At 41.7% G+C, this 13,945-nt stretch overlaps 1 protein-coding gene across 1 annotated transcript in view; it reads right to left on the bottom strand.

Moving 5' to 3' along the window:
* Positions 1-13,945, bottom strand: part of MTA3 (metastasis associated 1 family member 3) — a 203,865-nt gene that overhangs the window by 152,347 nt on the left and 37,573 nt on the right. The window contains exon 4 of the mRNA XM_032774365.1: positions 588-651. Coding sequence (XP_032630256.1) covers positions 588-651 — 64 coding nt within the window. The remainder of the gene's footprint in view (positions 1-587; positions 652-13,945) is intronic.

Genomic DNA, 13,945 nt, shown 5'->3' with positions numbered 1-13,945 from the left:
ATTACCCTCTCATAAAGATTTTTACAAATTACAACAGAGCCCAAAACACCATTAATTTTTTAATAAGACCTACACAAAAAAGCACTGGTGTGCCCTTTACCTCTGCTGACTGGAGTAGCAGCTATGCACTATCTTCAGAGCCATGCTTATAAACCATTAATGGTGCTGGTATACAACTATGAAAATGAACTCATACTGATTTCAAACCAAAAATGTATTTGCCCAATATTAAAATAACTAAAACCACTGAAAAAGGCTTTTTATGTTCAAGGTTTTATAATAATATTTTAAGCTACTTTTTAAAAAAGCACCTAACATATCTGAGTGACGTGTATATTTTAATTTTTATGTTCAGGTGACAATAACTATTTAGTTGACTATAATAATAAGAAGAGAGAAGATACAATGTATTAAATTACTTTAATACTTATAAAGTTAGGAGGTATTTTCACCAATCTCTAACAAGACATTCAATACTGAATTTTTTTAATTGTATGCATTTACTAAAATCCTACTATAAATATCAGAAGATAAATATTAGGATCTAGGGAGTCTAAGTAAACAAAAGATTTAGTGATGTGTGTTACCTCTTTATCAAGATATGACAACACAGATTCTGTCTCATTCAGAAGTGCAACACTGCATTTTCCCCTACACAAACAAAAAAGAACTGGTAAATTTTTTTTAAAGCTAATAATTTTTTTAAGATATATAGATATAGATACAGATATAGATATAAAAGGGACACAATTGTAAAGAAAATACATTTTACAGTTAAGGTTTCCGTTTTTAGTTTGAAAATATAGTAAAAATGTATATTGTCACATTTTTAAACAAAAATGGAGTATAAAAGGAACAAACTGAACAGTTTATGCTGATCTAAGCACTCAAAAGTGTATATAAGCAATAGTCTACAAGATGTGGGATCAAAGCTTTAGCTGAATGATAGAAGAGCAATGACAGAAAAACAAACCCCAAAGCAAACAGTAAATACAACGAAATAAACATAAATTCAAAAGAAATGCAAACACATGACAGACTAATTACTTTATATACAAAAGTGGAAAGGTGGGTTAACAGCTGAGGAAAATTAACAAAGGTACATCAAAATTCTTACAGTAACTCCACCAATTTTGTGAAGCACTTTGAAAGATTCATGTTTTCACAGGATTTGCTTAAAGCCAATTCAAAGTATGTTTGTTTGAACTTAATTTTATGATAAGTTATCAAAATCCAAGATTTTTCAGAGGGCTTCCTCTCTTATAATCTAATTTGTATTTTAGTTACTGAATCCCTGCTCAATTCCAGAATAACTGCAGAAAACACACCAACAGAAAATAAATTCAGGTTTTTTTAAATAACGTATTCAAGTGTTTTGATATATGCTCTGGTAACTTCAATTTTCCTACACAGCAAAGGGAAGCTAATAGAATGTAAATACACACACTAGGATCCATTAGCAAAATGCCAGCGATGTGCCGTTAACAACAGAATACTACCAGAACATCCACCTGTTGCTGCTCCTGGTACTTAATCATCTGTATCTCTAAGTACTACAAAAGAAAATGTTTACTATGATGCTACATAAATCAGCAAGCGGTTTCTAAAATTAGTTCTGAGTTACTCTCTTCATGCTTCCTCAGCTTTTTGCAATACAATATTTCACACCAATTAATACCTACTAAGCTTTACGAAGTAAAATATGTTCTATGGGTCAGCTAATAGGGGTCTATAGGATAGTGCTCACCTAGAAGCACTCAGCATACACAGACGCCAACTTTTTTCTGAGCTGATGAATGCTCACACCCCTGGCCCAGTCCCGACTCCACTCCTGCCCCAAAGTCAAAACCCTAACTCCACCCCTCTGTGCCCCTAGTGGACCCCTCCTCAAATTCCCACCCCCATCTTCTCCCCCAAGAGGGGCATGTTCCTCCTCTCCCTCTGAGGTTTGCTATGCGAAACAGCTGTTTCGCGGCACAAGCGCTAGGAGGGAGGGGGAGAAGACGCGGCGGCACGCTCAGGAAAGGAGGCAGAGCGGAAGCAGGGGGGAGGGATGGGGAGCTGCCGGTGGGTGCAGAACACCCACCTATTTTTCCTCGTGGGTGCTCTATGCCACCACATTCAAGTTTTCGTTGGAGGAACATTATATGATTGTTAGATTTGTGCAGGGGTTACCAGGAAACTGCGTCTCCAACACACACATACACACCTATTCCACCCTCAAAGACCAGTCTACATGAAAATCTAAGCAAACAGAAAATTTTCTTCACATGCCATGATAAAAATATTAATAAGGACCGAAATGATAGTACTTCACTAATTCTTCCTAAGATTTCTGTTTTTTATTAGAACAGGGTCCACAATGGATACGTCAGTACATGAGGCTTTTTAAAATACGCTCTAACAGCATGAATAACGCACAGAAACTGAGGTGCCCTGCCATATGCCCAGTAAGGAACCAAAACATTGCTTCCCCAAAAAAGGAACTCCTTGAGGACTGAAAGGGAAGAGCTAATTGCATTAGCTTAAGGCTATGGATGGAGCCTACAGTAATATAAAAAAATAAAAAATGTAACAGAGCAGGGCACAGGGAAAGATTCATAACACAGAACCTGGCAGAGAGACTACTCCAGTACAGCCTTGAGTAGGAAGCACAAAGGAAACCTTCTCCATAGCCAAACACTTATTAACTCAGCTCACCACCTCCCACAAGATATACACCCTTTCTCTCACACCCATAAAATTCTTTAAATCTATTTTTCTTACAGCACTAGAAGCAGCTCAAAAATATTTGGAGACTCTGTTCAGTTAAGCACCCAAAAGCTTGGATTCTTATGTGAACTCGCTGAACCTTTGAGACCAATGAAAAAAACTACAGACAAACAAACAAACAAACGGCATTTTTTTACTTTTCTGATTCCTTAACTCGCTTCTGAAATTTGTGGCCTATGCCTGTCCCCACATTTCAGCAGTTCGAAGACTAGTTGATATAGAATATACTTTATGTTCCCCTTTAACACAAGACTATTAGGATGGTGCATTCTGTCACAAGGCTGAGAAGAAAACCTCACAACCCAGCTACAAGTCTGTAGGAGAAAAGAATGGGGCAACCACTGAGACAGGATGATTTAATTAAACTCTCTATTATGGTTACATTTATGCTAACATTTAGTAACTGCAAGAATTTCAAAGGGCACCAAAACCTGATTACTGATTTTTCCAATTAAGTTTGCATTGTGGTCTATCAAACCATACAGGGATGTGTGGTTTCTCTCTGCCGCCACCACCATAGTTATTCTATAACAAATACAAGCTGATGTAACTGCTACAAATTACTTTCAAAACTTCAAGCACATACATGACCTCAGACTCCAAAATGAAGTTTCTAGTCTCCATGGGTCTTATCCTGCTCCCACTGATTTTAAAGAGTGCAGCACCAGTCTCTATTATCAAGTCCACTTAACCTATTGCTGCAAGATGCTGAGTGCCTCCTACTAACTTCAATGGATCAACTTCCAAAAGGAACTGTACAGCATCTGTTGCTTGGTAATAGGGAAGACAGAGCAATTCAAATCCCAAAGAATGGTATCAATTCATTTTAACTTCAAAATAAAACTTTAAAAACACAGAACTGGAATTAAATGAAGAAATGAAGATAAGGCAAGAGACTCATTTGACCTAACTGTATTTTCACATTTCTCTCCAATACTTTCAATATACCTTTAATTTGATCCAAATCTCAAATCTATTACGCATGTTAGTTTCCTCTGTTATGATTAATTTGTCAAGTACAGAGGTTTCAAATGACAAATAAAATCAAAATGGAAATAATTACTTATAATCAGAAACATATTACATTTAAAGAACAAGTTTGAAAGACAATTTGAATGCTTAAATTTATGGAGAACATTCCAAATACAGTGAGAAGCTATGGGCAAAGTTTAATTGCTAACAAAAGCAGTATTGTCTGGCCAGTATTCAGATATGAGGCTGTCTTCCTTTCACTATAATCCAGCTGTACTACTTGACTATACAACTTCATCATTTTGACTGATTTCAGTGGGAGGATCTGATTCAAACAAATAGCATGAGATGGCCCCTCTGTTTTAAGAAAACTTAATTTCAAGAAAAATTTCAGCCTTGGAAGGTTTTGACCTATTTAATCAATACGAGACGTTCTCAGATTTGTTTTTTACACCAAAAGAATCAATCAAATCTTGTTCTTATATGAAAAGAGAAGGAAGACTCTCTAATCTCTCAAAAGATGAGCAAATGAAACCTTCAGGCCCACTCTCAATACTGGTGATGAAGTTAACTTTTATGTCGACTTACAATTTAATTTTCATGAAAACAAAGTTCTCTTTTAAGAACAGAAATGAGCATTAAGAACTAGTTAATATTCACACTGGTCGTGGGTATAAAGTTCCTTAATTCACCTAAACGCACATCCAACAAAAGCTACCATCAAGCCAAAATCATAACCTAAGTATACCCCCAAATGGCAGAAACTATGCATCTGTAAAGCCTTTGAGGACCAAAAGAAGAACAGAGAGAAACACCACCGCTCTAAGGGTATATACATTTCGAGGTCAAATATTGTCACCTGTTTCCTATGAGCCACTGAAAAAGTCTGCCCAAATTGCTTTTAAAAATAAATTACATATGGACACACCAGTTGGATCATTTAAATGGTCAAATGTTCTGTTACACTGATAGGATCCAGAGACTTTTCGCAAGAAATGTTTAGTACTGCTGATGGTGGTACAAGCACTATTCTGATAGTAAGTGGGAACTATTTTAACCAAGTAAGGTTAATAACAGGTTGATAACTAATCAAAATATAATAAAATGTAGTTTACAAATATTTGGTGAAAATGTTCTACCACCATGTTTCATCCTGATAAAACATCCTATTCAAAAATGTTTTACTGATCTAGTAGGAAATTAATCACTACATGAGTAGAAAATTTAATTTGCCATTATCTTGTTAACCATCTCTTAACCTGTTTCTTACAACAATCAATAATGCACTTTTGTCAAACATTCCACAAAAACCAACACATCCATGAGACCATAGCTTTTTAAAATAAAAAATGCTTGATTTAAATGAAATCCACATTAACAACCCTCTGCTTTTAAAATCCCTTCTTGTTTCAGAGCCCTTTACTTTTAAAACTATTTCTTCCTAGAAGGCTCCAGTCAAATCCTATTTTATTACTCCTTACAAACTATTTTTTTTAAGTTGATGAGTAAAACAGCCCATGGGATGTGTATCTTCTTTCAATGAGGCTCTCGTGAAACAGCAGGTACATAAACAAAAATTACAGCAAGAAATTACAAAAGAAACAAAACAATATCAATCAAATCATAAGAATGGAAAAGGCAGTCCTGTGTGCTATCCCCTTCCACATGAGCTTCCTAACACAATTTGGATATATTCTGGATAAGAACATGAATTTAAAGATTTTCAGAGTTCGTTGCCCCTTTTGGTCCAATAAAAATTGCATTCCCACCAAATCAATTAAACTTGTAATTTATCTGTCAATTGGATACACATTAAAAACCCTATGCATGAATGAGAACACAGATTTCAATAACCAGTATATCGTCCTATCCAGGTGAATCATAGATGGGAACTCAAATGCTGTTGTGTTCACCGAATTCAAGATCCTCCACATTGCTATGTGCAATGATTTAGCTAAATTCAATTTTAACAAGGTGGCAGAGTTTCCTATCCATCCACCTTGTCAGTACATATTGGGACCCTGCATGGGAATGATGACTGATTGTTGCTGATTTACCAAGACAATCCGACTCTGGACATAAGAGAGATTGCTGTGGTCTCTAAGCTGAAGGAACCAGGTTCTAGGATTGAAAGGTAATGGGAGGAAACCTTAGGAAGGGCCTTGTTTGATGAAGAAACTTAGTTTGAGCTTTCTGTTTGATGCTGTTATTTCAACTGCCAACAAAAGGATGAGGGGTGAGGAGTTGGGGCACTAATCCAGCATGTCTGCATTCTGTGCCCCGTCTACACTTAAAATTTATACTGGTATAACTGTGTCAATCAGGGAAAAAAACGCTATCCCCTTCCCCACAGCAATATAGGTATGCCAACAAAACCCCCAGTGAAGGGGCAGCTATGCCAACAGAAGGTGGCTTCTGTGCACATAGCTAATGTCATTCAGAGAGAATATAGCAGCAGAAAAGACAGTTACCTGTTCTGTAACTGGTGTTCTTTGATATGTGTTGCTCATGTGCATTCCACATTAGGTGCGTGTGCTCGCCACATGCACCGGTGCCACAAGTTTTTCCCTCAGCAGTATCCGTAGGGGAGCGGCTCTGGTGTCCTCTGAAGCGGTGCCCGCATGGCACGGTATAAGGGGCACCACCGGCGCCCCCCACCCTCAGTTCCTTCCTGCCAGAGATTCTGACAGTGGGGAAGGAGGGAGGGTTGTGGAATGGACATGAACATCACATCTTGAAGAATACCGGTTATGGAACAGGTAACTGTCTTTTCTTCTTCGAGTGCTTGCTCATGTCCATTCCACATTAGGTGACTTCCAGCAGTTCCTGTGGAAGTGGATAAGAGTTCACAGCAGCGCAGACTGTAATACAGCTCTGCCAAACCCAGCGTTGTCTCTGGCCTGCTGAGTGACAGCATCATGAGATGTGAAGGTGTGGACCGAGAACCACGCCGCGGCTCGACAGATGTCCTAGATCAGGGTATGTGCCAAGAAAACCACCAAAGACATCTGCGCTCTAGTTGAATGGGCCCTGATGATTGGCAGCGGTGGGATCTTTGTTAGCTCATAACAGGTCTTTATGCACGAGGTTATCCAGTTGGAAATCCTCTGCAAAGAAATCAGAAGGCCCTTCATCCTATCCACCATAGCAATGAAGAGCTGGGTCAATTTACAGAAAGGCTTGGTATGCTCCAAGTAAAAAGCCAAGGACCTCCGGACATCCAGCATGTGCAGATACCTCTCCTCAGTAGTCTTGTGCAGTTTGTGAAAGAACACTGGCAGGAATATGTCCTGGCTCATGCAGAAGGAAGATACCACTTTCAGCAGGAAGGCTGGGTGGGGCCGCAGCTGAACCGTGTCCCTGTAAAACACTGTGTAAGGAGGTTCTGAGATCAAGGCCTTAATCTCTGAGACTCGTCTCACTGACGTCATCGCCACCAGGAAAGCAACCTCCCAAGACAAGTAGGAAAGGGAGCAGGAGCCCAGCGGCTTGAAAGGCGGGCCGGTGAGCCTGGAGAGGACCACTTCGGGACAGGGGCCCATACCTGCGTGTAAAGCCTCTCGTATCAGAGGGGTAGCTGTGTTAGTCTGGATCTGTAAAAGCAGCAAAGAGTCTTGTGGCACCTTATAGACTAACAGATGTTTTGGAGCATGAGCTTTCGTGGGTGAATACCCACTTCGTCAGATGCATCTCGAGACCTCTCAGGAACCTGACAGTCATGTCATGAGAAAGGAGTGTCTGACCTTGGATTGGCTGGTGGAAAGTGGAGATGGCTGCAAGGTGCACTCTGATGGAAGAATGTGCCAGGCAGACACCCAGTTCATGAGCTGCAGTAAGTAGTCCAAGATGGACTGCACTGAAGAACACGAGGGAGAAATGCCGCACTCCGACACCCAGTGAGAAAACCTCATCCACTTGACCAGGTAAGTTAGAATTGTGATGGCTTTCTATTTCCCAGGAAGACCTGGTGGAGCTTCTCCGAGTTCAACCACCGATCATCCACGCCGAGAGGTGTAGAGAATAGAGGTTGGGGTGTAGAAGCCGACCGTGATCCTGTGACAACAGGTCCAGACAGTAGAGAAGGGACCAGAGAAGGGGCCAGAGAAGGGTCACTGCCATGTTCATGAGCGTGCCAAACCAGTGCTAGCAAGGTCATGCAGGGGCGATCATGATAACCCTGTGCCTTGTCCCTCTTGATCTTTACTAGGACCCGGCTGACCAGAGGGATCGGAGGGAACGGGTACATCAGACCCTTGGCCCATGACAGGAGGAAGGCATCGGAGAGGGAGCCCTTGCTCGGGCTCTCCTGGGAGAAAAACCCATGGCACTTTCTGTTTTGCCTGGTGGCAAACAGATCTACTTGGAGAGTTCCCCATCTCTTGAAGATCATGCAGATCGCCTCTGGGTGGAGCGACCACTCATGGTGAGAGGAGAAGTTCCTGCTGAGGTTATCTTCTGAGGCATTCCTAATGCCGGGAAGACGACCAGTTTCCAGATGGATGCCGTGGCCAATGCAGAAGTCCCAGAGATGGAGAGTCTCTTGGCAGAGAGCTAACGAGCGCACTCCTCCTTGCCTGTTGATGTATAGGCCATATTATCCGTCAGGAATCTCACTACTTTGCCCGACAGGTACAGCAGGAGGACCCCGCAGGACAGCCAGACCACTCTGAGCTCCTTGGCATTTATGTGTAACGTGGTCTCCTCCGGGGTACACATCCCCTGAATCTGGAGATGTCCAAGGTGAATCCTCCAATCAAGGTCCTAAGTGTCCGACTGGAGTGGGACTGTCAAACAGGACTCCTTTCAGGATCTTCTCAGGATCAGTCCACCAGTGCAGTGAGGTGAGAACCACCAGAGGAATGGTTACAATCTTTTCCAGGTGGTCCCCTGATTGGGAATAGGTCAACGCCAGCCATTGTTGCAGGGACCTCATGCGAAGCCTGGCATGGCAGATCACCTATGTGCAAGCTGCCATGTGGCCTAGCAGGCGCAGGCACACCCTGGCCGTTGTCAGGAGAAATGCGGACACTCCCAGATGAGGTATACCAGAGCCTGAAACCTGTCTAATGGGAGGAACGCTCTCACCCAGATCGAGTTGAGCACAGCCCCGATTATCCTTTGAACTGGCACTAATATGGACTACCGCCATGCACTTGGTAAACACCCTCGGTGCCGTAGTCAGGCCAAATGGAAGGACCGCAAACTGGTAGTGGGCCGAACCAACCATAAAATGGAGCAAACGTCTGTGTCCCGGGAAGATCACTACGTGAAAGTATGCGTCTTTCAGGTTGAGGGCGGCATACCAGTCTCCTGGATCCAGGGAGGGGATAATGGAGGCGAGGGAGGCCATGCGAAACTTTAGCATTGTTAGGTATCTGTTGAGGTCTCGCAGGTCCAGGACGCAGACCACCCTTTGGGATCAGAAAATCCCGGGAATACAATGATGAGTGTGACCACACTTAGAGTATGTCTATACTAGAGAGCCTATGTTGGCATACACTCTCCCCTCTCCTCCCTTCCACCCCCTCACCCCCCATCAATGTATGCTGACAGAAGCAGGAGTAGTTCTTCAAGTGCTTGCTCATGTCCATTCCACATAGGTGTGTGTGCTTGCCAAATGCACCGGTGCCAGAAGTTTTTCCCTCAGCAGTACCCATAGAGGAGTGGCTCTGGGGCCCTCTGGAGTGGCGCCCGCATGCTGTGGTATAACGTTTGCTGCTCTTAGTAGTGTTGCTTAGGCTTTGTTTGTATGAACTAGAGTTCTTGTAAAGTTAGTGTATATGGTTAGGGTAGAACTCCTTGCCTGAGCAGGTTGTGAAGCCTAGGACTCTAACAGGATTTAAAAGACAACTGGATAAATTCATGGAGGTTAAGTCCATTAATGGCTATTAGCCAGGATGGGTAAGAAATTAAGTCCTTAGCCTCTGTTCGTCAGAGGGTGGTGATGGACAGCAGGAGAGAGATCACTTGATCATTACCTTTTAGGTTCTCTCCCTCTGGGGCACCTGGCATTGGCTACTTAAGCTCTTTGGCAATAATGAACTCTGAACTAGTCCTTATCCCTTTCAAACAGCCCTTCATTTATCAGCCAACTGCAAAAGCGATTCCCAATCTGTGACCTGTGGAGATAGTTGTGTCTGCAGAGGACCCATAGGTCACATGATGCTGGATCAATAATTACAGTGAAACCAATGGCAAACATGCTTATGCATCATCATTTCAAACCCAGTTTAAGGGGCTTGGGCTACCGTTCATTGTTGGAGACGCATGCCAGAGACCATACTACAAATAATAGGGAGCTACAGATTGAAGGCATATTTGCATTTGGAGCACAAACCATTGTACAATTAAAATATAAAAGCAAAGAGAAAAAAAATACATAGATTGCCCCAAACAGTTGCCAACTGTTCCCAACTGCCACTGGGTTGCCAAGTATTAAGATTTTTCTTAGCTAATGTAACAGAATCATTAGTGAACGCTAATTTTTTAAATTTCAACGGACACTCAAAAGTGATGGTGGGATGATTTGCACCGTAATTGGTTTATAATTGGCTGGATAGTAATTAAAACAACAGTAGTTTATTCTGCGGCCTGAAACATCGTAGAACAAGCCTCTCACACTTGATGGTTGAATACTATTGGGATTTGTGTAGCCACAGAAACTCAACAATCACTTTCTAGATATGCATATCAAAGCCAAGGTGCAAAATTGTGGAAGTGTGATCTATGTCTGGGGCCAAAATAAGATGAGTAAACTGGGGACTACCTAATTTATTTATTTTTGATCAAAAGAATTTTAATAATAGAATGAACAGGAAACCAAAGTATGTCCAAATGAACTAGTAAGTGCAAGTATCTGAGTATATGTATACAAGAATATATGGATTTTCCAGCTTTTCTCTCTCTCCAGACTTCACTTTGAAAAATCAAAGGCTCAGTCTTATGTAGAACTTGTCTGGTTTCAGATTAGAAAATAGTCAGGAGGGGCATGATTCCAAAAAATCTCCACATTACAGCAGGATACACTAAAGACCAAATTTGAAATCAGTGGCCATTGTATATGCAAATGGAGTTGTGCAAGCTATCCCAGGGCAGAATTTGGCCCATAACATTTATTTTATATGTTGTTAGCATTTACATGGCTCCCATCAGTGTAGCAAGGAGGGGCACCATACACAGTTTAGATCAGGAGGTCTCAAACTAGGGGTCAGGACCCCTCAGGGATTATGAGGTAATTATATGGGGATTGAGAGCTGTCAGCCTCCATCTCAGACCCAGCTTTCCATCCAGAATTTATAATGGTGTTAAATATTGTGGCAAATTGCCGGTACTATTCTCTGGGTCTCGCGCTCTCTCTTCTCTGGGGTAGGTTCAGGGCGATATTGCTTGCCTCTGAACCAGTTCTTAATCACTCCCCTAGTGTCCTTGGAGGAGGGGAGTGGAGAGGGAGGGACCTGGGCCCGCCCTCTACTCCAGGTCCCAACCCAGGGGCCCTGGGGTTGTGGTGAACCACTTGACTAGCGGTTTCTTCCCCTGGGTTACTTCCCTCTCATACCCGTCAGCTTGTGAAGGGCTTCTCGCCTCTCTTCTATACAAGCCTGGTGCCCCTTACCTAGGGTTTCTGTTGGGCTTCCCAATCCACCGCAGCACTCCTCCAAACCTTCTATTTCTCTCTGGACAAACTCTTCTCTTCTGCAATCTGCACTCTGCTCCAATCCAACCTTTCTCCTTCAACTACCACCCCCTGTCTGACTGAAGCAGGGGTTTATATCCCATGACTGGAGTCAGGTGCTCTAACTGGAGTCAGGTGCTCTAAGTGGCCACAGCTGTTCTAGTCAATCTAAAGCAAACCTTCCTCCCTTGGCAGGGAATAAGGCTCCCTGCTAACACTCTTATGCTGCCCTCTGGCCATGCTGTATCACAATATATAAGAAGTGTTTTTAATTTATGGGGCGGGGTTGCATTCAGAGGCTTGCTATTTGAAAGGGGTCACCAGTACAAAAGTTTGAGAACCACCAGTTTAGATGAAGGTAAAATATATCCCAGGTGGAAGGACCTTAATCCTGCAAGTTACCTTTAAAAGCTACAGATAAAAAAGACCTTTCATTACTCAATAATAGTTTACTTTGCTTGCATATGCAAACCACTGCTTTTTTTGTCCCAACAAATCAATTCAGCACCTCTAACTTCATCTGTCTCTCTAAATAATGATTTAGATACACTAGCAGACAAAAGGGTCTAGTGAAGTGCTCACTAAATTAGAAGGTCAGAAATCACATGTTCTAATTTCAAACCACTATATAGGCTTGTGCAACCATGTTTCAACACCATTGTCTCCTGTACTGATTATAGTATAGTTCTAGTTTGTAGTGTAAACTGGATCTTAGCTGTCTGCTGTAAGTTTACCAGGTGAGGTTTGGGGAACAGGCAGGACTCAGTGTACGGAGAGCTAAGGATAGACATACTCAGGTTTACAGAAGAAAACTCTTTTGGAGGGCTGGATACAGTGGTGTGATTGGCGGGAGTTTCTACAAGTTGAATTATTTGTATATAGCCCTGCAAGTGACCCATTCCAAACCCTGAAATTGCTACCATTCAGCAAGCAACATAAATACACACACACACACACACACACACTTATCAGTATGATCTTGATATGGCCATGCCACTCATAAGTAATGCACATCATCCCATGTAAGTGCCAATAAAAACTTGATACCAGACCAAACCTTCATGTTTTGTGTACGTGTTACATGTGTTGAAGAAAAAAATATTTTACGTTTCAGAGATTTTTTAAAGACTACTTTTCACATCCCTCTACCTGTAAATTAAATTAGGTACCTAAGTTACAATACATAAGATTCTCACCCTCGCTCCAGCCCTTCAGGTAAAGGGACTAGAGCAGCACAAACAGGTTGTAAAAGTCCCATATCCAGCTATGGCAGATTTCACCTGCACAGGTACTGAAGAAGACAGCCCTAAGCTAGGGACAGGCTGATGTAACTTAGAGCCTGAGACTGTTGAAATTGTACCAGGAACCATTAGGTCCCCCAGATCAGCCCAAAATCATGGTTCAAAGACTTCTAAAAATGACCTAAAATAACTTTTCTATACCTAAAAATGTCACAGCTTTAATCTCCATACTGAACCCTTTGCGGGCTAAATGTGAGTGCCAAGATTGGCAATCACAAGATTATACTGTTGCTATACTGTTATAACACGACATGTTGCGACTTTAAAACCACAGTTTTGCTATCTGCAGTATACCCTCTGTCTTGCCTATCCTGGGCCTCAGGCCAAAGTTTTTAAATGGGGGCGGGGGGAGGGGAATTCCACATTTAGGAAGAAGTTTCTCTGCAAGTTGATGGAAGCAGCTCTCAGGGTCTGAATGCTGGTGTAACTCCTGAGAAGATGGATACTGCACAGAAAACATGACATAATCAAACACGTGATAAATTAATTTATGATATCTAAAATTTATCATGTACCTCTCTGTAATTTATAACCTCTACATGTGGTTGTATATACATAGCTATAGACAGCGCATTGTCTGAGATGCCTCCAGTGGCACAACCAATGTTATTTTTGTCTGCCCAGGAGACAAAAAGTCTAATAAAACAAGGCACAATGTGTTTATAAGTACAGTTCCTGAGGAATCTGTCTGAGCTGCCGTGCTGAACAGAGTGAAGACGAAGGGTAAGAAAATATTATATGCTGAAAATGAAAACTAAGTGTAAACATCATTTCAGAACTGAACTATAATGAATTCAGTGTACTTGGTTTTTGCTCAAAAACTTTTATTCAAAGTTAAGAACTGAGCTATCTCAGCGGTTAGATTCTTTGCAATTTTTTCCCCATATCGAATATTTTGTGAAAATGTTAAACTTCCCTCATCTTCTTAATCATCTCTTAAAAAACAAAGCACTTCTAAGTGAAGTACAGTTCCATAAAAGATTGCTAGCCTTGGCACATGAAGTTCTTTGTCTATAGGAAAGAAAATAGCAGTGCAAGCTTCCTCATCTCTGCACTTCTCAGACAAAGAGCCTCAACTCTTATCTAGTAGTTCCAAAAGGGATACACTAGCGCCTATACTCATTTAAAGAGTTGCTGCTTGCTCATACCCCAGTGAGCAAGACAAACAAAAATCAGTACAATTTACAGCCGCTAGTATCCTACAGGAACAATTAGGTTACTCCTTCCT

This window comes from Chelonoidis abingdonii, chromosome 3 (assembly GCF_003597395.2).
Source record: "Chelonoidis abingdonii isolate Lonesome George chromosome 3, CheloAbing_2.0, whole genome shotgun sequence".
Taxonomy (NCBI): Eukaryota; Metazoa; Chordata; order Testudines; family Testudinidae; genus Chelonoidis; species Chelonoidis abingdonii.
The sequence above is the reverse complement of the archived record's forward strand: the minus strand, read 5'-3'. Positions and strand labels throughout refer to the sequence as shown.